Here is a 23,082-nt window from a genome sequence, read left to right as displayed (position 1 = left end):
GGAGCAGCTCTCTGCAGGTCGTGGCCCACGCTCCGGCACGGAGAGCTGCAGCCGGCTGGCTCGCTGCTCCGACGGCCGGGCTGTGCCTGCACCCCGTGGGCTCGCGTCCCAGCGCGGGATGGGCTCTGCGTGGTGCCCAGCCTTGGGGACGGGCTGCTGGCCGGCTGCCATGGTCCCGGCGCTGGTCCTGCAGCCGTGCGTGCGCCACAGGCCTTGTCTGGGGGCTGCGGTTGTGTCCCCGAGCCCGAGGGCACACGCGGGGTCCTGCAGCCCAGCCCCCGGCCTCACCGTTGTTTTTCTCTGGGCTTCGATGCTGTAAAGCCAGAGGCAAAGCAGTCGCTCGAACTCTCATGAAATGTCATACAGAAGTCATTCTATAAACAGGCGATTTTTACAAAGACTAATAACGAGCCACGGGGTGAGGGCGATGAGGCGGTGCAGCAGTGTGGAAGTCAGGTGTCGGGGGGGTGGCCCTGCGAGGGAGCGAGCCCGCAGGCCAAAGAAGTCAGGCTGTTTACCTATAAAAACCGAACTCGGCAAGGGTTTATTTTCGCTGTGACTCGGGCGCGGTGCTGATCATTAGATTAAATGGTGGGAGGAAGAGAGGTAGGTGTTGTATCATTGAATTAGGCGGTGGGAAGAGGGGACGGCAGCAGGCAGAGTGTACTTAGGAGACCAATTTGTGGTGTTCAGTCGCCTTGATAAAGTGCGAGTATTGCTGCGAGCACCGCGGCCCCGGGGTGCCTGGCTGCGGGGTGCTGCTGCCCGGGCAGGCCGCGGCACGGCTGGGTTTAACCCGCAGCCGGGGACTCTGCCCCGGGCACTGCGGAGGAGAGGTGCTGGGCGCTGAGGTGCCGAGACCCTGGCATGGGCTGCCCGGAGAGCCGGGGATGCCGCATCCCTGGGGCCATGCGCGGCCAGGCTGGACGGGGCTCTGAGCAGCCGGGTCCAGCTGGGGACAGTGCTACCCGCTGTGGGGGGTGGACGGGGTGGCCCTGTCTCCCCCAGACCAGTCCGGGATTCTGGGATGCGCTGCCCGGGGCGTGCGGGCTGGCGGCAGCACCTTCCTTCCACTGGGAAAGGGCAGCTCCCGCTGGGCAGCCGAGGTCTGTGCCCGTGTGTGTGCGTGTGTGCGTGCACACGTGTGTGTGTGTGCATGCACACGTGTGTGTGAGCATGGTGCACGTGTGTGCGCGCTGGGCAGGCTGTGCTGCGGGCAGTGCCAGGGGGGGTTCCCCAGCCCCAGCCTTCGCTGGGGCCCCCGGGGGTCCCAGGGGCGAGAGGCACAGGCACAGGCCACTTCCCCCAGGCCACCCACCTCTTGCCTGCCAGGTCCTGCAGCCAGGCGCAGGGTGGGTGCCGCGTCCCCCGGCAGCCGGCGGGCACGGCGGCGTGGGGCAGCGGGCTGTCCCCTTCCAGAGACTGCGGCCATGGCAAAGAACGCTGGCGGCAGTGCCATGGGAGCGAGCTCCTTGGGCCAGGGCGGCGGGCACCCCACTCCCCCTCCCAGGGGTCCCCAGAGCTGCACAGCCCTGGGCGGCTGAGCGTGCCGGGGAGCCGCTGGCCACGGTGGGAGCCTCCATGGGAGTGGGGGACGAGCAGGGCGTGGGGAGGGGGAGCCTGCAGCCCTGCCCCGGCTCTGGGGTGGCAGCCGGGCTGGTGGCGGGTGCGAGGGGCCATGGCGAGCGGCTCTGAGGGAGGGGACGTGCAGGTGGGCAGTGGGCACTGGCACAAGGCTCCCAGCCACCAGCAGACGCTGTCCCTGCTGCTGCCACGTGCCCCGGGCCCCTCAGCGGGGACAGGGCCGGGAGCTGCCCCCCGGACATGGCGGGACATGAGGAGCGGCTGTGCGGGGGACATGGGGCAGCGCAGGGGCTGCCCCACGGCACCTGGGGACGCGCTGTGGACTGGGGCTGGCCTGGGGGCCCTGAAGGGTCCCTGTCGTGGGGTGGGGGGGTCCCCGCATCCTCGGCACTGTGGGACCCTCACGGTGCCACGGCGGGGGGACAGTGGGGCGTTGCCACGGCAACGCTGGAGCAACAGGCGCAGGGCCCGGCGCCGCTCGATGGCCATATTTACCTTCCCAGAAACCGCTTCGTGCTCCAGCAATCTGCCTCAATTAGGCTCGTTACCGCGTCAGGAGGCCGCAGTGACGGCAGCGGCCGTGGGGGCCAGCGGCTCTGCGGGGGCTACCCCGGCCAGCCCCGTCCCTGTCCCCCTCCCCGTCCTCATCCCTGCCCCTGAGGCCAGGCAGACCCCGAGCCCCGCACCCCCCTCCCCACCGCCCCACGTCCCCGCTGCCCGCGCCGCGCTGGCCCCCGACGCCAGGGCAGACGGCGAGCTGTCGAGTAAACAGAGGAAAATTACTGCGCACTCGGCATGGCGGTGCCGCCGGGAGCCAGGCGCTGCGCAGCTGGGGCAGTGCTGCGTCCCTGCCCGCCCCACGCCGCAGCCGCCCCGCTGATGGCCTCGCAGTGGTCGGGGACCCTGCCGCGCCTGGGCGGACAGCGAGGCTCCCGCGGCCCCTCGTGCCGGCCGGCATGGGCGATGCTGGCACAGGGTGGGATTTGGCAGGGGGCAGCTGCCCGCCCGGTGCTGCCGTGTTCTGCGTGGGGCTGCCAGGGCACAGCTCCAAGCGCCCGCCTCGCGTGTCACATCTCCTGCACCAGGCTGCAGCCGGGGTCTGGGCAGCCGGGGACTGTCACCTGTCCGGGGCCAGGCAGGGGCACTCGCAGTGGGCGGCAGGGGTCACGGCAGGGTGTCCGTCCGTCCCTCCGCCACCCATCGGGCAGGGTGCCGGGCAGGGCACCACGCCGGCCTAATCCCCGCACACCAGGCGATTGTGGTGCCCAAAGCCGCGGCATCCGGGCTTAGCGCTCATGTGCGCGGCACAAGGCTCCGAGGGGCCGGCCCGCCGCGCTCCCTGACCGCTGCAGCCGGCAGCCCAGCCGGCCGGCACGGGGACCCTCAGCCCCGCACCCCACCGTGCTGCTCACGGGGCTCGGTGCTGCCGGCGGCTGCTGCCTGGCCCATGGCCTGGGCCAGCTCCCAGGGGAGCGGGGGTGCCGGCGGGCAGAGCCAAATAATTTAATTAAGGGCTCCTGGCAGCGAGAGGACAGAGCCGATTAGCAGCCGGAGGAGAGCGTGCACTGGTGGGAACTGGAGCCCTGGACGGCAGCGCAGCCACGGCCGCTGCCTCACGTCTGCCTCGCTCACCTGCGCAGGGCTGTGGGGCTGGCAGTGGGGCCGTGGGGCTGGCAGTGGGGCTGTGGGGCCGGCAACGGGGCTGTGGGGCTGGCAGTGGGGCTGTGGGGCAGGCAGTGGGGCTGTGGGGCAGGCAGCGGGGCTATGGGGCAGGCAGCGGGGCCATGGGGCAGGCAGTGGGGCTGTGGGGCAGGCAGTGCAGCCATGGGGCAGGAGGCAGGGCTATGGGGCAGGCAGCGGGGCCGTGGGGCAGGCAGTGGGGCTGTGGGGCAGGCAGCAGGGCTGTGGGGCTGGCAGTGGGGCTGCCTTCTGGTGCAGCCCCTCCATGCCGGGCGGCCCAGCTCCCTGAGGGTCTCGGCCACGGCATCGCAGTCCCCAAGCCCCGGACAGAGAGGCGCAGCGCGTGGAGCTGGCCCTGCGGCCCGGCACGGGCCCACACCTATTGACAGTCACGACAGATAAGTTACAGCACTGCGCACAGGGTCTCGCAGGCGCACGAGGGCAGCACCACAGGACAAAGCCCCCCCCCCCCCCCCCCCCAAAAGAGATCCCCCCGCCCCCCAGATCTCCCCCGCACAGAGGTCCAGGTCCCGCTCGCCGTGCCTCGCCTGCAGCTGGCCCAGCTGCCTCCATCGCCCCGTGCCCGCCCGGCACGACGCAGCTCCCTCACCGCGGCAGGCAGGGTCTGCGCCGCGCCCGGGGATGGGGCTGGGGGAGACGGGGGCTGATCCAGCAGCAGCGGGGCCGCAACGCCCTCCGGCCCCCGCTGCGGCTCAGAAGTGGCTCTCGGCCGTGGTCTCGGGGAACTCGTAGCAGTGGTGCCGGTCCCCCAGGGCAAGGTGCTCGGCGGTGCCGCAGCTGCTGCTCTCGAGGTAGTGGGTGCCAGGGCGCGCGGCGCCGGGGCTGCGCCCCAGCCCGTTCCCGCAGCCGCTCACCAGCTGGTGCTTCTCGCAGGCGCTGCCGGCGCCGTTGCGGGCACCGGGCGTGTGGCTGTACGTCTGCTTGTACTCCTCCGCCAGGTCCTTCCCCAGCTTCCACCGCTGCCACCTCTTCAGCAGCTCTGCCTGCACCTGTGGGCAGCTGCCGTCAGCATGGCCCCGCGCCCGCCGGCTGCCCGCGCCCGCGCCGTCCTGCTCACCTCCTTGTTGACGAAGCAGTAGAGAATGGCCACCAGCATCCCCTGGGCAGAGGGAGGAGAGGCGTGAGAGGCACGCGGTCAGACCCCGACCCCCGCCCTGGCCTGGTCCCTCCGAGGTGGAGGGTGCCCGCAGAGGGCCGGCGCCGGGTGGGGCTGGGCTCACCTGGAAGGAGCTCAGGAAGAGGTCGAAGAAGAGCTTGACGTAGCGCAGGGTGCCCTGGGCGTGCTCGTCCGTGATGAAGGCGAAGACCACCTCGTGGATGCCCAGCAGCGGGATCAGCGTCAGCGTGGACTTGGCCAGCCTGCGTGGAGAGGGGCCGTCAGCACTGGGGCGTGGGGTGGTCCCACACGCGCGTGTGCCCCAGCCTGGGCACCATGGGCGTGTGGGGCAGGGGCTGTGCCCACCACCCACCGGAACTTGTAGTCGGTGTAGCGCATCTGGTGCGCGCGGAGCTTGGAGACCAGGATCTGGATGATGCGGATGAAGATGAAGAAGTTGATCTGCAATGGAGCGGTGGAGCCGTGAGGGGAAGGGCAGGGCAGGCAGGGCAGGCAGGGCAGGCAGGGCAGGGCAGGGCAGGCAGGCAGGCGGGGCAGGGCAGGGCAGGGCAGGCAGGCAGGGCAGGCAGCGCAGGCAGGGCAGGGCAGGCAGGGTAGGCAGGGCAGGCGGGGCAGGGCAGGGCAGGGCAGGCAGGGTAGGCAGCGCAGGCAGGGCAGGGCAGGCAGGGTAGGCAGGGCAGGCGGGGCAGGGCAGGGCAGGGCAGGCAGGGTAGGCAGGGCAGGCGGGGCAGGGCAGGGCAGGCAGGGCAGGCAGGGCAGGGCAGGCAGGCAGGGCAGGCAGCGCAGGCAGGGCAGGGCAAGCAGGGCAGGGCAGGCGGGGCAGGGCAGGGCAGGGCAGGCAGGCGGGGCAGGGCAGGCAGGGCAGGCAGGGCGGGCAGGCAGGGCAGGCAGGGCAGCGCTCTCCCCTGCCCGGCACAGCCCTGTGGCAGCTGGCCCGGGGCCGGGCAGATGTGGAGCGAGGGGCTGTGGTGGGCAGAGCGGCAGCCCCGGACTCACCAGGATGGCCAGGAACACGGGGAAGCGCAGGATCCACCAGAAGCCCATGTTGTTGTTGGTGGTCCAGCACCTGCAGAGGAGGGCAGGGGGCCTGCTGGGCAGCCCCTCAAGCGGGCGGCTGCCAGAGCCTGGCGTGGCCTCGGCAGCCCCAGCCGAGTGAGTGCGATGGCCCAACACGCTCGGGGGCACGGGACAGTGGCGTGGAGCCGCTCCAGGGCTGTCACACTGTCCCCGCTGTCCCTCAGCGTGTCCCACACACCCTGCCCACGCCCCGTGCCCCCGCCGGCACCGCTCACCGGCCTGCTCCAGCGGCTGCTACTCACTGGACGTTTTCGTAGAGGAACTTGACAACGACCCAGGGGATGAGGAACAGCAGGGGTGCACCTGAGGGGAGGTGGGCAGGGGGCAGGTGAGGCACAGCGGGGACGGGGCTGGGCACGGCGATGGGGACAGGGTGGGGGAACCAGCCCGCCCGCACTCACCCCAGCCGATGCACAGGTAGAGGGTGAAGTAGCTCCTCTCGGAGAAGACGGCCACCACCAGCAGGTTGTGCAGGTAGATGCCCTCCACCAGCAGCCAGCAGTAGTTGGCCACAATGCCGTACTGCATGAAGACCGTGGCCGCCCGGCAGCCCGCAGCCGCCTGCGGGCAGTGGTCAGCGCGCTGTGCCGCCCAGCCCCAGCCCCTCCGCCCCACGGCTCACCTCGTCACTCAGCCAGATGTGCACGTGGTAGTCGTCGATCTTGTCGCTGTAGTGGGTCTTGAGCAGGGCGTCGATGACCAGCACGGAGACGCCCTTCAGGATGAAGGAGGCGAAGAGGTTCATGTGGATGTAGTTCCTCATGCAGTGCAGCTTGCTGCGGAGGTGGGCAGCCGCCATCAGCGCTGCAGCCAGACCCCGGCACGCCCCGCCTGCCCCCCGCACCGGGAAGCCGTGCCGCGTCCCTACCTGAAGCCCAGCAGCAGGGCCAGGGCGAGGAGCAGCGCGCCCAGGGACACGGAGTAGCCCACGGTGTACATCACCTTGAAGCTGCCGTAGGTCTTGGCAAACTGCTCCTGGGGCGGGAGGCAGCAGGTGAGGACGGGGCAGGGACAGGCAGGGAGCCCTGCACCGCCCGTGCCCCGGCTCTGCCCACCTGCGCCGCCAGGTCCTGGGCGTCGAGCTCGCACTGCGTGGCGTCGCGCAGGGACTGTCCCCGGGGCCCCGTCAGCCACCGCCCGTCCGGCCCGCAGGTCTTGAAGACGTGTCTGTGCTTCACTGCGGGGAGCGGCCGGCGGGGTCTGCAGGGGCCAGGAGCCGCCGCAGGCTCCGTGCACGGCGCGGGCGTGACTGCCCGGAGCAGCGCGCACACGCATGTGCACACACGCACACACACGCACACACACGCACCCGCCGGGCCGTTACCTTTCTGGTACCAGGGCAGGAACCAGGGGCAGGGCACGCGGGCGGTGCTGTTGGGCAGCGTGTCGGGCCAGCAGGAGAACTTGTCGAAGGTGCGGTTACAGACTGGCTCTGCGGGCGGAAGGGACACGGCGGTGCTCGGCCTCGCACTCAGCCGGGCCCCGCCAGCCCACCGCCCTGCCCAGCCCCCGCCAGCCCCCGCCAGCCCCCCGCCCCACTCCCCGTCCCGCTCCGTCCCCCACCTGCGGGCGCGGGCAGGCGGCTCATGTTGCGGTGGCACTCCTCGCTGTACGCCTTCCAGCTCTCGAAGACAAAATCCGTGATCTGGGCGGAGGGGCCCTGGGGCACCAGGGAGCTGTCACCCACCAGCTGCCGCGGGGCCGCCACGCCGGGCAGAGCAGTGACCCCGGCTGGGGATGGCCACGGGCGAGCAGAGGCCGTGCCACGCCGTGCTGTGCCGTGCCGTGCCATGCTGTGCCATGCCGTGCCGTGCCATGCTGTGCGGCTACCGCGGGCAGGGGTGGCTCGGTGGCAGCTCGGGAACCAGCGCGAGGCTGGGCGCGGGGTGAGCACGGCCCGTCCTTACCTGGCAGCAGAGCAGCAGCAGCAGCAGGCGGCCGAGGCGTCGCGGCTGGGACATCCCTCCGCCAGGCCACCAGCCGCATGGGCAGCAGCGCGGGCGCCCGGCTCCTACCGGCCCTTGGCAGCTCGGCGACGGCACTGGCATGGCGGAGACCCTGCGCGAGACGCCAGGTCACGGGGATGCGGGTGGCAGGGCCCGTCCCGGGGCAGAGCTGGGGGACACGTGGCTGGGGGCAGGTGGGCGCGGGGGGGTCTGCCCCGCACGGAGCCGGCCCTGGTCATGACACCACAGTCCCGTCCTCGCCCAAGCCGGCCGGGCTCCCGTGTTCAGCTGCTCGTCCATGCGTCTTCCCGCCAGGCTGCAGAGCTGCCCCTACCCGCCAGCTCCTCCCCCGGGCAGCATCAGACCCTCTGCCAAGGCCAGACTCCCCCCAGCCCCTGGCTCTCGCCCCCTCCCCAGCCCCAGCTTGGCTGCGGCGCAGCGCCGTGCGGGACATCACCACGCAACGCCGCCTCCAGACCCCCCACACACGGACCTGGGCTGGGCCCCCCCCCCCCCAGCGCCAGTCCCGGTGGCCAGCAGTGCCGAGCCCCATGAGCCCAGGACTCTGGCAGCAGCCAGGACCCCTCCCCATGCCTCAGCATCCTCTGGGGCAGGGGCTGCCTCCCCCCGTGCCCCCACCCGCAGCAGACCCCTGTCCCGCAATGGTCTCCCTGGCCACAGCACCCACCCGGGAGGGCGGTGGGCAGGGATGGCTGCCAGCCCCGGGGCTGTTACCCCGCAGGGACCCGGGCTCACAGGGCTGCCGTGGCCCGGGCCCGGCTCAGCATGGCTGCGGGTCACGGCCCCCGGCCCGGGGCTCCCACAAAGCCCGGCTCACGAGGCGCCGTAATGCCCTCCATCCCCCTAAGCCGGTTACGCACTCCCGAGCAGGATTCCAGCTCACCCAACACGGGGCCGGCAGCCCCACGGCCGTGCAGGGGGACGCGGGGACAGAACGGGGGGCAGTGCCGGTGCCACGGCAGACGCTGCGGCGTCAGACACCTCCCCCCAGCCCCCCTCAGCCCCCCACCCTGGCCTCCCCCCGGGCACTGGCCGGCGCGCCCCGACCAGCCACCGCTCCCAGGGCTCGCTGCTCTGCCCGGGACTATTTTTATCCCTGGGAAAGTCGCGTCTCCTCCACGCAGACCCACTCGCCCTGTCACAGGCGGCCGCCTGAGAAGCTCATTAATCAGCGTGCAGGGCTCCAGATGCGGCGCGGGGAGCCCGACCTGCCCTGCTGAGACGGTCCCAGGCCAGAAGGACCTGTGTGCTGGGACAGACCGCGCCAGGCGGGCGCTGGGAATGGGGACCTTCCGTGGGCGCCCACTGGGCACCTGCCCACACCAGCACCCCTGTCCTCATCCCCTCGTCAGCATCCCTGTCCCCCCATCAGCCCCCCCAGCACCCCTGTCCTCGTCCCCTCACCAGCATCCCTGTCCCCCCATCAGCCCCCCCAGCACCCCTGTCCTCGTCCCCTCACCAGCATCCCTGTCCCCCCATCAGCCCCCCCAGCACCCCTGTCCTCGTCCCCTCACCAGCATCCCTGTCCCCCCATCAGCCCCCCCAGCACCCCTGTCCTCGTCCCCTCACCAGCATCCCTGTCCTTGTCCCCATGCCAGCACCTCTGTCCCCCCCAGCACCCCCCGCCCCACTCTGCCACCGCCCGTGGCCAGTCCTCGTGGGAACCTCCCCGTGCCCGGCCCCTGCTCCGAGCATCCCCAGGCACGGCGGGCTGCTGCGAAGCTGGCAGCCCCTCTCCGCGGCCGGGGAGAGCTTTGGGGCAGAGGTGCCTCTATTTTTAGCTGCCTGCGATGGGATTTAGCAGTGGGGAGGCCTCTGCCCTAGACTCCCCCCGGGCTGGCAGCCGCTGCCCCGGCCCCGGGGCCCCGCCGCAGCCAAGCTGGGCAGACTGCACTGGGTGAGGGGTCCTGGCACGTGGGGCCAGTCACGCTCCTCGCCTCCGGCACGGGGCTCCTCGCCTCTGGCACGGGGCTCCCCACGGCGCAGCGGGGCCCTGCCCAGGCCCTTTGCCCCAGCCGCCTGCAGTGCCCCGCAGCCGCAGCGCCGCCCGGTCCCCTGCTCCCCACGGTGCCAGGGACCCCCGGCAGCTCAGCCACCCCGCGCTGCGCTCTTGGGGACGCAGGCTATTTCTAGCAGGCACGTGGGCAGGCAGGAGTAGCTGTGGACCACTGGTCTGTGGTTCATCGCAGATGGGCAGTGGCAGGGAAGGAGCAGTGGCCCCTGCGCAGCTGCGATGCCGGGGTCTGGGGCGGCGCAGACCACCGGCAGCACCGAGCACCTTCCCAGGAGCTGGTGCTGCCCAGCATCGGTGCCCGCAGTGCTCAGAGCAGCCGTCACTGCTGGCTGGACGTGCCATGGCCGCCAGTGCTGGGAGCCCCTCTGTGCTGTGTCCACGGCTGCCAGAGGCAGCACCGCGGGAAGGACCCGGCTCCACATCACCTCGTCCTCTCCCTGCCCGGGCATCTCACCACCAGCCGGGGCCAGGCTTTGGGGGACCCTCGGCCGTGACGAGCCGTGGGCGCACAGCACGCCGGCGGGTGCGTCTGCGGGGGCTGCTGTGTGCTGCCATGGGCACACAGGGGACTTTTGCCCCACGCTGGCATTGGGCAACACGGCTTGTTCCCGTGTCATGGCTCTGCGGTTGCTGACCCCCGCGGAGGCCAGGATGCGAACACCCGGAGCTGGAGAAGGAGACCTCGCACCCGCACCCGGAGAGGAGGAAAGAGGAGGCAGTCCCGGGACGGCTGCGCCCACGCGGGGAAGGGGTCAGTGCTGGGGGCCAGAGACATCAGACCCAGGCACCATCATCTGCCCTCGGCGCGCGGGGAGCGAGGCAGCCACCGGCACCTGCGCTGGCATGCTGACCCCTTCCCGAGCCAGCAGTGCCAACCCCTGCAGTGGCGGGGGCAGGGAAAGGACCCCCTCTCCCCCCGGACCACCTCCTCTGTGGGCCCCAGACTTGCCCCCTCCCCAAGGATTTTGCCACCCTGTCTGGCACCCGGCTCCGGCTGCCACCACACGTGCGAGGGAACGAGCTCCACATCTGGGATCGCTGCGGCCGATCACACATGGATCAGCGGCTCGGTGCAGCCTCCACGGGGACACTCATGGGCATCTGCAACGTGACCCAGGAGCACCGCGGCACAGCCACGGCCCCGCACACGCGCCGGGAGGCTGGCACAGCCCACCGCAGCCTGGCCCCGCGAGCGCAGCCCTGTGCCCGGCACAGCACCGCTGGCTCAGGAGGCAGCGGTGGGGGCTGCACGCCCTCCAGACACAGGGATTAGCCCCCAGCGCCCTAGTGCAGCGCTTTCCACGGCTGGCTTGGCTTTGAGCTCAGAGCTACAAGCCAGCGCAGCGGGGGCTTCAGCACTTGGCAGGGGAGGGGACGGTGCGGGGCCAGAGCTGATGCAATGCCAGCGTGAGCTTGGCCCGGCAGATGCTGCTCCACTTTCCACCCAGGACCAGGGCAAGCAGGACAAGCGGTGGGGGGAGACGGAGCCCCAGGAGATCCAGCCTGCACCCTGTGCTGTCGCTGCCTCTGTCCCTGCCCCGAGCTTGGGGGTGCCTCCCGCCCCCCACCTGCAACCCACAACTGCCCCAGTCCCCCCCGTGAAGCGAGTCCAAGGAACACGGGCAGCAGAGGAACAGCTGAACGGCCTGGAGCAGCCCTCACACTGCAAGACCACAGCTCATTTGCACAGAGCTACATCAGCGTGGAAACACCGAGCAGCAGCACACGGAGCGAGCCGACGTCACCAGGCACCGACAATGTCAGATTCTGTAGCACTTTGGACCAAGAAAACCTAAACCAACCCTGGCAGTGTTTTCGTCAACAGCAACACAGGATGCAAACAACCGGCACTCGCCCCTCTGCTCTTCGCATCACCTCCACGACTGCCCGGCGACCGAGAGGGACAGCCAAGGGCGTCTTCCACAGCTGCCCAGTACCAGAGAGGGAGTGTGGGGTCTGCACACACGGCCGGGCAGTCGCAGAATAACCTTGCTGCCCGGCAGGCTCTGGCGAGGAGCTGCTGAGCCATACAGCGTCTCGGTCCTGGCTCAGGGAAATGGGTTTTTCTTGCTCATTGCATTGCATGAAAACCCACGAAATCCAGGAGCACAGCATGAGCGACACGGTGTGACATGTGTGGTTAGCATGTCACAGGGGAAGCACAGGACTGGGAAAAGCCTAGGAAAAGGTCAGTGCAGGCGGGCATGTGTGCACGCACATCTGCACCGGGAGCTCAGCACCCACCTCCCCAGAGCAGCTCGGGTCACGAATGAACGCTGTGGTCACCACGGAGCTGGGGCACCCTCCCGGTACCTCACCCAGGAGCCAGCTCAAACCCTGCCCTGCCGAGGTGACATTGCACACAGCTGCCCATTCTGGCGGGGGTCCTGGCAGGGTCCCTGCCTGTCCCTGGGCACCGGCAGCGCCTGGGCATGGCCATTCACCGGCCGTGCTGGTGGCAGCCGGTGCTGCAGGGTGGCACTCGTGCCCAGCCGCCCGCTGCTGCCTGCCGCCTGCAGCCGAGTTCCCCCAACGCCCTGGGCTGGGGTAGGCAGACAAGGACAGGGGGTCTGGCTGTGGGGGATGCAGGACGAGGCAGGATGAAATGGAGGAGCACAGCGGGATGGAGCAGAGCAGCCATCCCATCTCCCCGCCACCCAGCTCGCCCAGAGCCTGCCGCTGCCGCTGCCGCTGCCTGGCACAGCGAGGTGCACCGCGCTGCGCTCGGCGGCTGGTCTCAGCCCTGCGCTGCTGATCAGGGCTTGCGGTCACATTTTTTCATTAACTATTTTTAATCCACATTTTGCCTTTTCTCCATTCAGCCTTATTTTCCCCTCTCCAGGCAACAGAACATAAAAACGCCCGCACCGCAGCGTGCAGAACGGAGCAGGGATTGGTGGGAAGGACAGGAGCTGGCAGCTGGGGCGGCACTAACATGCCGAGGAGGGGTCCTGCGGGCCCTACATTTTCCTGCTGATGCACAGATAAAGCTGGGGAAATCACAGAGGCAACCAGTGAATTTGGCATGGGTCAGGGCACCCACAACGCGCTGCCGGGCGCTGCGTGGGGTGAAGCGGGTGCATTACGGGGCGCATGGCGAGGTGCCGGGCGGCCGCAGGCTCGGCAGCTCGGGCTGGGCAGCAGCAGCAGATGCCCCGTGCCCTGCCCGTCCAGTCGCCGCGGCTCGAGGGGAGCCGGCCTGACACCCGCACGCCCCGCTCTCCCTCGAGGACGCAGCCGGGCTGGGGAGCACGGCGCCGGGCAGAGGTGATCTCGGCAGCGGCTTTGGAGATGCGCTTGAGCCAGGAGGGCGGCAAGGTCACATACCCAACATGTCCTGGTTAAACAAAGCCATTTACCAACCCCGTGTTGACACAGCAGAGCTCGGGACAGAGTCACAAAGGGCACTCGCAGCGGGCCCCGCGACTCCCGCGGAGCTTGGGGCTGCGCAGGGTGGGGAAGGGTCCCCTGCTTCTCCCCTCCGAAAGCTGCCGGCACCGCCGCGCCCACGCAGCGGGACCCGGCGAGGGGCTGCTCCGGGGAGACGCTCCCGGCGCGCCAGAGCCCGGCTGGGACCGCTCGCCCGGGGCTCGCAGCCGCCCCGGCACCACCCACGGGCGCCGAGCCCCGTCCCGGCGACGGCAGCGGCAGCGGCGCGGGCAGGGAGCGGGCGCAGCCCAGCTGGGACCCCCGCCCGAGACCCCCCTGCCGAGGGGGTCCGCCCCGCCCGGGACGGCTCCGGACTCCGGGTCGAGCCGCGGCCCCGGGGATGCTCGGACCCGCATCCAGGCGCGGGGCGGGCGGCATCCCGCCGGGCGGGGAGCCCCGGGGCCGCGGGAACGGGCGCTCCCCCCCCCACCCCCCGCTCCCCGGTACCTGTCGGGGCTGCGCTGGCGGCCGCTCCCGGGCGCATCGCGGTGCTGGCGGGGACGCGCACCGGGACCGGCGGGATCGGCCGCCCCGGCGAAAACTTTTGGCGGAGCCGCGGCGGCGGCGGCTGTGGCGGCTCGGGGGGAGGGACCGGCGCGGGGGGAGGGACCCCGGGCGAGGAGCCGCGTCCCGCCGCCCCGCTCCTCCCGCCGGCACGGGGTGCGGCGGGGGCGCAGCCCGGTGCCCCCCGCCCCGCTCCTCCCGCCGGTCCCGGGTGCTCGGCGCTGCGCCCTGCCCGCGCGGCCCCGCATCACCGCGCCCGGGAGCTGAGGGGGCCCCGGCGCTCGTCACCCGCCGCCGGTCCCCGCCGTCGGCTCCACCGCCCCGCCCCGCTCCCGGGCACCGGCTCGGCTCGCCGGCGGGGACGGGGCGGGCGAGCGGCGGGGGCAGCTGCACCGCACCGGCCCCTGCAGGAGCGGGGCGGGGTGCCCGCGACTGCGGGGGACCGGTGCAGCCCCCGCTGGGAGCCGCGCGGTCCCCCGGGGAGGGGGCGGCGGGACCCCAGCGATGCGGCGCGGCTTCGGGGCTCTCCTGCGGTCCCCGGGGGCTTCCCGGCACCGGCCCCCCCGGGCCAGCCCCGTGCCCCGGTCCCGTCCGGGCGCCGAACCCCCCCCTCCCCCGCGGACCCACACAACCCCCGCCGGGAGCTGCCGCCGCCTCCCGGCTCCGGTCGCGGCTGGCGGCGGCGGGTCCGGGTTTGCCGCGCGCGGTGCAGCCGCAGCGCAACCAGTAAACACAGCCCGGGCCCCCCCCGCAACCCCTGGCCTGGGGCTGGGCCGCGGCCCCGGCAGGACCCCCCTGCCGCGGCGATGCCAGCAGCCGCCCCCCGGCCCCGGCCCCCGGCGCAGACATCGTCACACCGGGCCGGCAGCAGCTCGGGGACACCGAGCTTGTGTCCCCCCCCCCCGCCCCGAGCCCGGCCAGCCCAGCCCCGGGGCCGGCTGCAGCGCGGAGCCCCCTGCCGGGGTCCCGCCCTGCTCGGCCGCCCGCTCCCCGGGTGCCTCGGCAGTGCTGAGGGGGGGGTCGGACTCCGGGGTACCCCCGCACACAGCCCTCGCACCTCTCCAGGCCGGGAGGCGGCTGGGGGGGGGCCGGCAGCCCCCAGCCCTGCCTGACGCGGGCAGCGGGGTGACCCGTGGGACCCCCACGGGCACAGGGTCCCAGGTGGTCAGGCGGGAGGGGGCCTGGCAGGGGGCAGGGTGAGGCCGGGGGGCTGCCCAGCTGCAGCGAGTGCCCACACTGCCGGCGAGTGGCTGCCCGCAGGCCCAAGGCCCCGCGGTCTCGATGCGCAGGGACACAGCATGCTCCCGCACCGTGCGGCTGCCGGACGCGCCGTGCTCCGGCCTGTGTCCGGCACACACTGGCCTGCCGGCGGGAAGAGGGTGAGTGGGCACCGCGAAGGCAGGGCTGGCACCCGGGGCCTGGCTGGAACGTCCCTGCGGCTGGCCCTCGTCCCTGTGGCTGGCACATCCCTGCGGCTGGCACGTCCCTGCGGGTGGCCAGCGAGGGGCTGAGCAGGGCTCTGTGCATCTGCAGGGGGACACCGGACCGCGGCAGGGCCCTGCGGCTCCATTGCCCTCCTGCTCAACGCTGGCCCTCATCGCCGCGCAGCACCCGTCAGTGCAGGCAGCGGTGCCGGGGCAGCTGGGGCATGAGCCACCACAGCCGGGCCCGGGCCAGGCAGCCCCAGCCCCGGGGAGGACGGGGTCCGCTCGCCCTGACACGGGGCCAGGCACAGGAACAAAGCAGCCGTGCCCGCCAGCATCATTAGACTTCGTTAGGGTGACGAGCTTTCACTCTCTGCTGTCCCGGGCTGGCTCCGTTCCACGGCTGGAGCCCAATTAGTGCCACATGCAGGCGGCCGCTCGCGCCAGGAGGCAGAGGCGGCCGGCGCCCGGGGCACGGCTCCACTGGGAGCGGGCACAGCTCGGAGCGGCGCTGGCGCGGGCACCCGGCCCACAGCTCCCTGCTGCACAGGACGCCAGGCACACACACCCTCGGGGCCGGGCACAGACCGGGGTGGACACCGCAGCCCGGTGCGGTGCCGAGGGGACGAGCCTCGCTCCACGGCCGCTGCTCCCCGGCCTGAGCCCCCCCGCAGCAGGAGGGGACACAGCCCCCACCCCCCGGAAGGACACCAGGCCCTGTGCTTGCTCCACTGTTTATTACACTTTCAGGTCACAGATCTTCCAGTCCTTTGATCCCTCGGGGCCACCAGCACAGGGCTGCACAGGGCGAGGGGCTGGGGTCTGCCCCGGCGGCGGTGCGAGGGGCAGGGGGTGTCAAGGCCGCGGTGCTGGACGGACACCCCCCACGAGGCCGCCTCTCGCCACTGCCTGGTGCCAGGGGAGCAGCGGGCAGCCATGCCCCGCGCAAGGGCAGTGCAGGCGGGCAGGGCATCAGCCGGTGCCTGGCCAGGGGTCCAGGGGGCTGCCCCTCACCCCGGGGTCCGGTCTCTGTCATCATTGGTACGAGGCGCCGTCCCTGAAGAGCCCAGCAGCCGTCGGGCGCTGGTGAGCTTTGGCCGAGCAGAAGCAGGGGGTGTTTGGCGAGGCTGGGAAGCAGCGCGGAGCACGCGGGGCCAGAGGCACGGCCGGAGCGCAGGGCCCGGCTGCGCCCAGCCTGCGGCTGCCTCGCTGGGGCAGGGGAGGCTGGGAGCAGGCCGGCCCCCTGCCCTGGTGCAGCGCGGTTGCTGGCCCCCCAGCCCCCCAAGCCCCCCGCCCCACAGGACAGCAGTGTTCCGCTCCCGGAGGCCCGCACAGGACAGGGCGGAGGGAGGCAAGGGCAGAACTCGTGGGCAGTGGGAACACAGCAAGAAGAACCCCAAACCAACAGTGCAGGGGGGCAAGAGGCCCAAGAGGGTCCCAGAGGTAACGGAGATGCTGAGAACAGGGTGACAGAGGACCAGTGAGTCTGGGACGGGCTGGCCACAGGCACTGGCAAGGCACGGCAGTGGGGACGAGGGGCAGGGGGAGCAGCGCTGACCCCAGACAGGCGAGAGAGGTTCTGGGATCTCAGCGGTGACCCGCACGCTCACCCCCCCGGGGCGAGGCAGGGTCCCGTCCCTCCTGCTCAGGCGACCACTTTGATCCCAAAATATTTGCGCAGCTGTTCCAGGAAGACAAAGGTGAGGACGGTGTGAGGAACGAGCCGGATGGCAGCAGGAACGAAGCCCTGGAAGGGGACAGCGAAAATGGGGAGAATCAACATGTGCCTGGCCCTGGGCTTCCCCGCCGGGGCCCGGGGTGCCCAGCAGCCCAACCCGCGGGGAGCGGCACCAGCGTGCAAGCATGGGGGAGCGGCCGGCTGGGCATGCAGCGCGAGCTCCGAGGAGCCGGGGCCGTGGTGGCAGGCAGAGTGCCACAGCGGTGAGGGCGGCACCGCAGCCATCGCTGTGCACACAGATCGCAGCATCATGCACCAACCCCTCTGCCCCCAAACACATCAGTGCCGCATCACCGCTACGTAGGCAGAATCTCGGTAGGAGCCCGGGTCAGATCCCACAGCCCCTGGCTCAGAAGGGGCTGGCACGCTGCCTGGGGAAGATGAGCAGACAGGGAAGATGCCTGACTGGCAGCATCTGGAAGAAACCTCGGGTGTGAAACCCCTTTTCAGGGGCCCTCCCAGGAGTGAGACTGAACATACGGGTGACTGCACCAAGCCTGGGCACGCAGGGCCCAAGAGCTGAGCAGTGTCTGCTGGTCAGTAAGGTCCGAGTGCCCGAGCAGCACTGCCCACACCCGCATTCCCGTTTGGGAGCCCAACGGGTGCAGTGCGGCAGCTGCTGCGGTGCCCGGACCCAGGCGGCAAGCCCAGAAGAGGCCAAGGCTCGCAGCAGGCCAGGGCCAAGCCAGGGACAGGCGGACGAAGGCCTGACACAGGCTGCCGGCAGCAGAGCCCCAAAGGCTCCTGCCCCAGATCTGTTCTGGACCTTCCCCCCTGCGCCCAGCCCGGCCCAGCCGCCCACGCTCCAGCCTACGCGCCCACCCCCCGCAGCCCCAGCTCGGTACCTTGTAGAAGGCAAGGGGTCCCAGCTTGGCAGTTTCGATGGCACAGTGGGTCACGCCCTGGCAGGAGAGGGGGAGAGATGAGGTGCCAGAGGCAGAGGCCGGCAGCAGCGAGGCAGGCAGCACAGGCTACTCACCCGGTACTCGCCCTGGGAGTTCATGAGGCGCGTCTTCAGCACGTCCAGCGGCTGGCACAGGAATGTGGCGCATCCGCCCTGGGGAGAGGCAGCAGGGGTCAGCAGCTGCGGCTCACGGAGGAGACCCAGCTGCCAGCGACTGCCATGGTCACTGGGCAGACCCGGAGCCCGGCCTGAGCCCGACCCCAGGCCGGGAGCCCCACAGGAGCCTCTGTGCCCGGCCCCGCTTCGTCAGCATCCTGAGAGGCAGCTCTGGGAGCCCCAGCCTGGGGTCCTGAGCCAAGCTGCGGGCAAAACCAGTCCCAGCCCTGCTCACAGCGATGAAGCTGGCCAGAAAGTGAGTGAAGACGTTGTCTGACAGCAACCCAGTCGTAAGAACCAGCTGCTTGGCCTGGTCATAACAGGAGAGCTGTGGAGACATGGCATATTAGTGACACATCCCCCCTCCATGCCGTGCCAGCGACTACTCCTGTCCCCACCCTGGGCACCCACTGCCCAGCAGGGCTGTCCTACCTGCCCAATGGTGACTAGGGCCCCTCGGCTGGATGCCATCGTAGCTCCTGAGAAGAGTTTCTTCAAGCCCTCTGTGGACAGACAGATCGGGATCAGCACAGTCCTGGGACATTGCTCACACTCCTTTCCCCCCCCCGGGGAGCCTCCTTCCCTGCCCAGTCTGCGTCCCAGAGTCCTCACGCTACACCGCTTAAAACATGCAACAGCCAACAGGCCACAGGAAATCCTTCGGAACAGCCCTACCTCCTCCTGCTGCCGTTCACCCCCCTCCCCACCTGCTCCACCCTCCTGTGCTTTTTATAGCGGCTCCCAGCAGGTTCTCCTCTCCGCCAGCCCGCAGGCAGGCTGCCAGGCACTGCCCGGCCCGTGCCCCAGCCAGAGATGCTGGGCCCTGGCAACCCTCAGCTCACCCGGCCCCACGGGCACCGCGGCTACCCCCCATCCCCCCTCCCTGCCCCGGCTGAGCCCCCCGGGCCGCTCCCGCCCGGCGTCCGGGAGGTCACGGCGGGCAGGCCCCCCCCACCCGGGCTGGCACAGCCTCACCTTCCCGGAGGACGCGATACATGCCGTCCAGGGCATGGGAGTAGCTGCGGGGAGCGAGACGGGAGGGTGTCAGGGTCCGAGGCTCCCGCGCACCGCGGCAGCACCGCGGCCCCCAGCGGGCACCCGCAGCTCCCGCCACCGCCCCGCTCCCGGCCCCGCTCCCGACCCCGGCGCGGTGCTGCCCTCCCGCGGCCGCACGGCCCCCCGCCCCCCGCCCCGCTCCCCCCGGGACCCCCGGCCCCGCCCGCTCCCCCCGCTCCCCCCGGCCCCCGCCCGATCCCCCCAGGGACCCCCGCTCCCCCCGGCCCCGCACTCACTTTCGCCGCAGGGCGGGCGGCTGCTTCACGTCGTTCTGCATCCTGCAGGGCAGAGCACCGCGGGGTGAGGAGGGGGCCGCTGCCCCGCTGCCCCCCCAGCCCCGGGGCCCAGGGCTGCCCTGCGCCCAGCGGCATCGCCTGTCTGCGAAGGGCCGCAGAGCCGCGTCCAGCCCCAAACCGGGGGCCACGCCGGGGCCGGGGGCCATCGCACCGAGTGGCGGAGCAGCCCGGGGCCCTGGGGCGCAGGGCCGCTGACCGCGGGGCAGCGGGTCCGGAGGGACAACGGAAGCACGGGCAGGGCCCCACCGCGCCCCTGGCGCCGCACGCCAGCCCCCAGCCCCCCCCAGCACCAACTGACCTGACGTTCACCATGTCTGCCGGGGTGCCCACGAACCCGCCGGTGAAACCTGCGGCCAAAGCAGAGCTGGGGTCAGGGGGCTCCTCCAGCCCGAGGGAGCCCGGGGCTGAGGGACCCTCGCTCACCTCCCACTGCGCCCAGCAGCACTTTCTGGTAGAAGGGGGGAGGCCCCTGGCTGCCCTGGCCCAAGCGGTCCCTCGCGGTCTCGTAGATGGCAAAGCGGGTCAAGGAGTACGTCATCTGGAGCGGGAGAGGAGCCGCTGTGTCCCGCTGCGCGCCTGTCCCCCGCGGCTCCGGGCAGCCAGCCAGCCCCAGCCCAGCGGCCAGAGGCGGGGGGCAGCGCCGCAAGACCCCCATGCTGGCCCCGCGGGCTGGCAGCGCTCACCTGCCGGCACAGCGAGGCGCTCAGCCCGTTGTAGAGAGCCAGGAAGCCGTCGGTGCGGATCACACGCATCGCCATCCCCGTCATCCGCATCTTCACCTCCTGCTGCGTCTGCAGGTGGACCTGGGGCAGAGTCCGGCAGCGTCAGAGCAGCGGCCTGGCGCGGCGGAGCCCCCCACCCCGGAGAGCGCAGGGCAGCAGCGCGGGGATGGCCGCTCCCAGTGCTTGTCAGAGCCACTCGTCAGCTCACGCAGGAGCTTCCCTGCAGGCAGCTCCCGGCTGCCCACACCTAAGCCATACCGGGAAACGGGCGCAGTACCAGGGCGGTGGAGGCTGGCAGGAGCAGGGGCAGTGCGGGGCACCAGCTCACCGTCCCTCCCAGGCGCCTGCCCAGCTCGGTGGCCTCAGCAGCACGCCCCAAGATGAAGTGGCAGCGCCTGCTCCTCCAGGAAAGGCCCCAGGCCACGCCGGAGTGGGGAGGATCCAGAAGCACATGAGCGAGCGAGCAACCAGCACAGGCTTGCTTGGAGGGACGATGACAGGGCTGGTGAATTCACGACCTCCTGCTGCCCTGAAGCCTTGCCACGCAAGGCCACAGGCCTGCAGGAGGAACTTCCCCTGCTCCCCAGCCACAGGAATCGCAGAGGCAGGAAGACAACCCTGCAGCCCCGCTCACCAGCTCCGAACCGCTCCCTGCCATGGCCAGGCACAGCCTGGGCGCTCCCCTCCCACCCGCAGCAGCCCAGTGCTGCCCACCATCACCAGAGGAAGCGGCAGTGGGGCTGCACGGGCTGGCTGGGACACGGCAGCCGCGTTGGCCAGTGCCGGAGCATGTTCCGAGCGCACCCACCGGACCCCACACGGTGAAGATCACGTGTGGGTCAAAGACCCTGGCAGATAAAACTGAAGAGAGCAAAGGGCCGCTGGCAGGGGACCAGGCCTGGCTCCCGTTACAGAAGCCCCGGCAGGGCCAGGGCGTGGGATACGCAGCAGGACGCTGGGAACAGGCTCTGTGTCCCGTGCAGGGCAGCAGCCAGGGTGCAAGGAAGGGGCCTGCCTTTGACCCCGGTGGGCGGATTTCAGACGTTGGGGACCGGAGCTCAGGGCGTGCCGGGGAGCCGGGTGAGCAGCTGCCGGGCAGCTGGGGCAGAGGGAGCGGGCAGGCAGGCGGGCAGCAGCGGGGCTGGCCAGCGCTGTGGGCACTGCCGCAGGGCAGGTGGCCCGTGGACAGCCAGTGGCCATGCAGCTCCGGCGTGGGGGGTCGGCAGCTGTGTGAGCACCCTCTGGCCAGGCTGGCTGCGGCCTCCCACCGGGGCCAAGGTCCAGAGGTTGGTGAAGTGCCCTTGGCCCCCCGCCTCTCGTCCTTCCCTACGCCTGGCACCAGCCCCCACTGCAGGGGAGCTCTGGGCCAAAGGCACGTCCGCGTTCCAATATTCAGGCATGAACCCTCTAGCAAATACAGCCGGCTGGCCTGGGCTGCTCACGGCTGCAGGGCATGCGGGGGCTATGCACCCGCACGGGACAGTGCGTGGGGACACAGCCTGAAAGTCACACCCGTCATGCTGGCGCAGAGACAGAGACAGGCCTAGAGGCATGTGCCAGACTAATTCCCCTTCTTAGCACCTTGCCAGGGCATCCCACACGAGCTCCCACGGGCTGCCAGCCACCTCCGCTGGGCAGACGCGGCCTGCTGGGCACCGGCCGAGCACTGGGGCCGTGGCATCTCCCTGCCAGCGCTGGCTCCTCTCCTGCGCCTGTGCCCGGTGCAGCTTCTCCTCTCTCCATGCGGTGGGGTGGGAAGGGGCTGCCTGTCCCGAGTCTCACCCACGGGCAGGCCCCGGGCACGGCACGGCAGGGCCTGGCCCGGGCTCGCTCTCCCGCTCCCCCGCCACAGCCGGCCCGGCTGCCAGGCTCGTCACTGCTTGGCCGGCGCACAAGGCTCCAGGCAGCGCTGGCGTTCGCCCCGTCCGTGGGTGCTGGCAGCGCGGGGCTGCGCGCGGCGCTCTTTGTGCAGGAGCGGGGATGCCAGGCCGCCCGCGGCGCCTAGGTGACATCTTGGCCCGAGGACACAGGGCCCAGTGGGCCCGTGTCCAACACCACGGGCCCCGGAGCCACCACCGTGCCGCACGCAGGCGCCTAGGCAGGGCTGGCCTCCACGGCCCCCCCCCCCCTCCGGAGCCCCCCACCCCCGGGAGCCCCCCACGCCCCGGGGGCCCCCCCAGAGCCCTCAGCCCCGAGCCGTGTCCCTCCCCACACCTGACCCCGCCCCTGGGCTAGGCCCCTCAGCGCTGTCCCCGCGGCCCCCCCGGCCCTGTCTCCCCCCGCCGGGCCCCGCAGCCGCCAGGCCCCGCAGCCGCCAGCCTCCTCCCCGGGCCCAGGGCCGCGGCCTCGCAGCCTCGGTCCCCCCACGGCCGCTCCCGGCCCCTCAGAGCCGCCCCCCGCAGCCGCTCCCGGCCCCCCCGCAGCCATTCGTCCCCTCAACGCCCCTCCCGCCGCCGTTCTCCGTCTCCTCAGCGCCGGTCCCTCCGCAGCCGGGCGCCAGTGCCTCACAGCCGGCCCCACGGCCGCTCCGCAGCCCCCCGCAGCCGCTCCCCAGCCCCCCACAGCGGCTGCCCGGCGCCTCAGAGCCGGCCCTGCAGATCCGGTTCCCGGTGCCTCACAGCCGGCCCCACAGCCGCTCCCCAGCCCCTCAGAGCCGGCCCTTCGGATCCCTCCCCTCACAGCCGCTCCCCAGACCCCCACAGCCGCTCCCCAGCCCCTCAGCGGGGCTTCCTGGCCCCTCAAAGCCGGCCCTTCGGATCGCTCCCCTCACAGCCGACCCCACAGCTGCTCCCCAGCCCCTCATAGCCGGTTCCCGGCCCCTCACAGCCGGCCCTGCAGCTCCGTCCCCTCAGAGCCGGCCCCACAGTCCCTCAGAGACGCTCCCCGGCCCCTCAGAGCCGGGCCCTTCAGAACCGTCCCCTCAGAGCCGGCCCCACAGCCGCTCCCCAGCCCCTCACAGCTGGTCCCCGGCGCTTCAGAGCGGCTTCCCGGCCCCTCACAGCCGGCCCTGAAGATCAGTCCCCTCAGAACCGGTCCCCGGCCCCTCAGAACCGGCCCCTTCAGAACCGGCCCCTCACAGCCGGTCCCCGGTGCCTCAGAGCCGGCCCCACAGCCAGCCGCCCCCCGGCCCCTCGCAGCCGGCCCTGCAGATCCGTCCCCCCACAGCCGCTCCCTGTCCCCTCAGAGCCGCCCCCCGGCCCCTCAGAACCGGCCCCTCAGAGCCGGTCCCCGCAGCCGCCCTCCAGCCCCCCGTCCCGGTCACCTTCAGCAGATCGAGCGGGTGGGTGCAGCAGGCGGCCCCGCACGAGGCGAGACCGCCGAAGTACCAGCGCGACACGCGCCGCTCCGCCATCGGCGCCGCTCTGGGCGAGGCCACGCCCCCCCGGACGGAAC

At 71.8% G+C, this 23,082-nt stretch overlaps 2 protein-coding genes across 3 annotated transcripts; both read right to left on the bottom strand.

The window, feature by feature from the left end:
- Positions 1-3,889: 3,889 nt before the first annotated feature.
- Positions 3,890-13,476, bottom strand: GCGR (glucagon receptor). The gene is made up of 14 exons (XM_075441077.1): positions 13,337-13,476; positions 7,387-7,537; positions 7,043-7,139; positions 6,804-6,911; positions 6,535-6,656; positions 6,348-6,454; positions 6,102-6,255; positions 5,881-6,040; positions 5,722-5,782; positions 5,399-5,468; positions 4,755-4,843; positions 4,506-4,644; positions 4,343-4,384; positions 3,890-4,274 (listed from the first exon to the last, which is right to left on the bottom strand). The coding sequence occupies exons 2-14, from the start codon at positions 7,525-7,527 to the stop codon at positions 3,978-3,980; spliced, it is 1,587 nt and encodes a 528-aa protein (XP_075297192.1). The 5' UTR covers positions 7,528-7,537; positions 13,337-13,476; the 3' UTR covers positions 3,890-3,977.
- A 2,061-nt stretch (positions 13,477-15,537) lies between these two features.
- SLC25A10 (solute carrier family 25 member 10) lies at positions 15,538-23,069 on the bottom strand. Of its 2 annotated transcripts, none has more exons than XM_075441066.1 (11): positions 22,952-23,069; positions 19,651-19,770; positions 19,391-19,505; positions 19,266-19,314; positions 18,908-18,949; positions 18,591-18,634; positions 18,048-18,118; positions 17,851-17,943; positions 17,535-17,612; positions 17,401-17,457; positions 15,538-16,564 (listed from the first exon to the last, which is right to left on the bottom strand). In XM_075441066.1, the coding sequence occupies exons 1-11, from the start codon at positions 23,039-23,041 to the stop codon at positions 16,463-16,465; spliced, it is 861 nt and encodes a 286-aa protein (XP_075297181.1). In that variant the 5' UTR covers positions 23,042-23,069; the 3' UTR covers positions 15,538-16,462. The 2 variants fall into 2 exon arrangements, with proteins under 2 accessions (XP_075297181.1, XP_075297182.1); XM_075441067.1 differs by lacking the exon at positions 22,952-23,069 and adding an exon at positions 20,018-20,081.
- Between the last annotated feature and the right edge of the window lie 13 nt (positions 23,070-23,082).

This window comes from Opisthocomus hoazin, chromosome 21, assembly GCF_030867145.1.
Source record: "Opisthocomus hoazin isolate bOpiHoa1 chromosome 21, bOpiHoa1.hap1, whole genome shotgun sequence".
Classification (NCBI taxonomy): Eukaryota; Metazoa; Chordata; class Aves; order Opisthocomiformes; family Opisthocomidae; genus Opisthocomus; species Opisthocomus hoazin.
The sequence above is the reverse complement of the archived record's forward strand: the minus strand, read 5'-3'. Positions and strand labels throughout refer to the sequence as shown.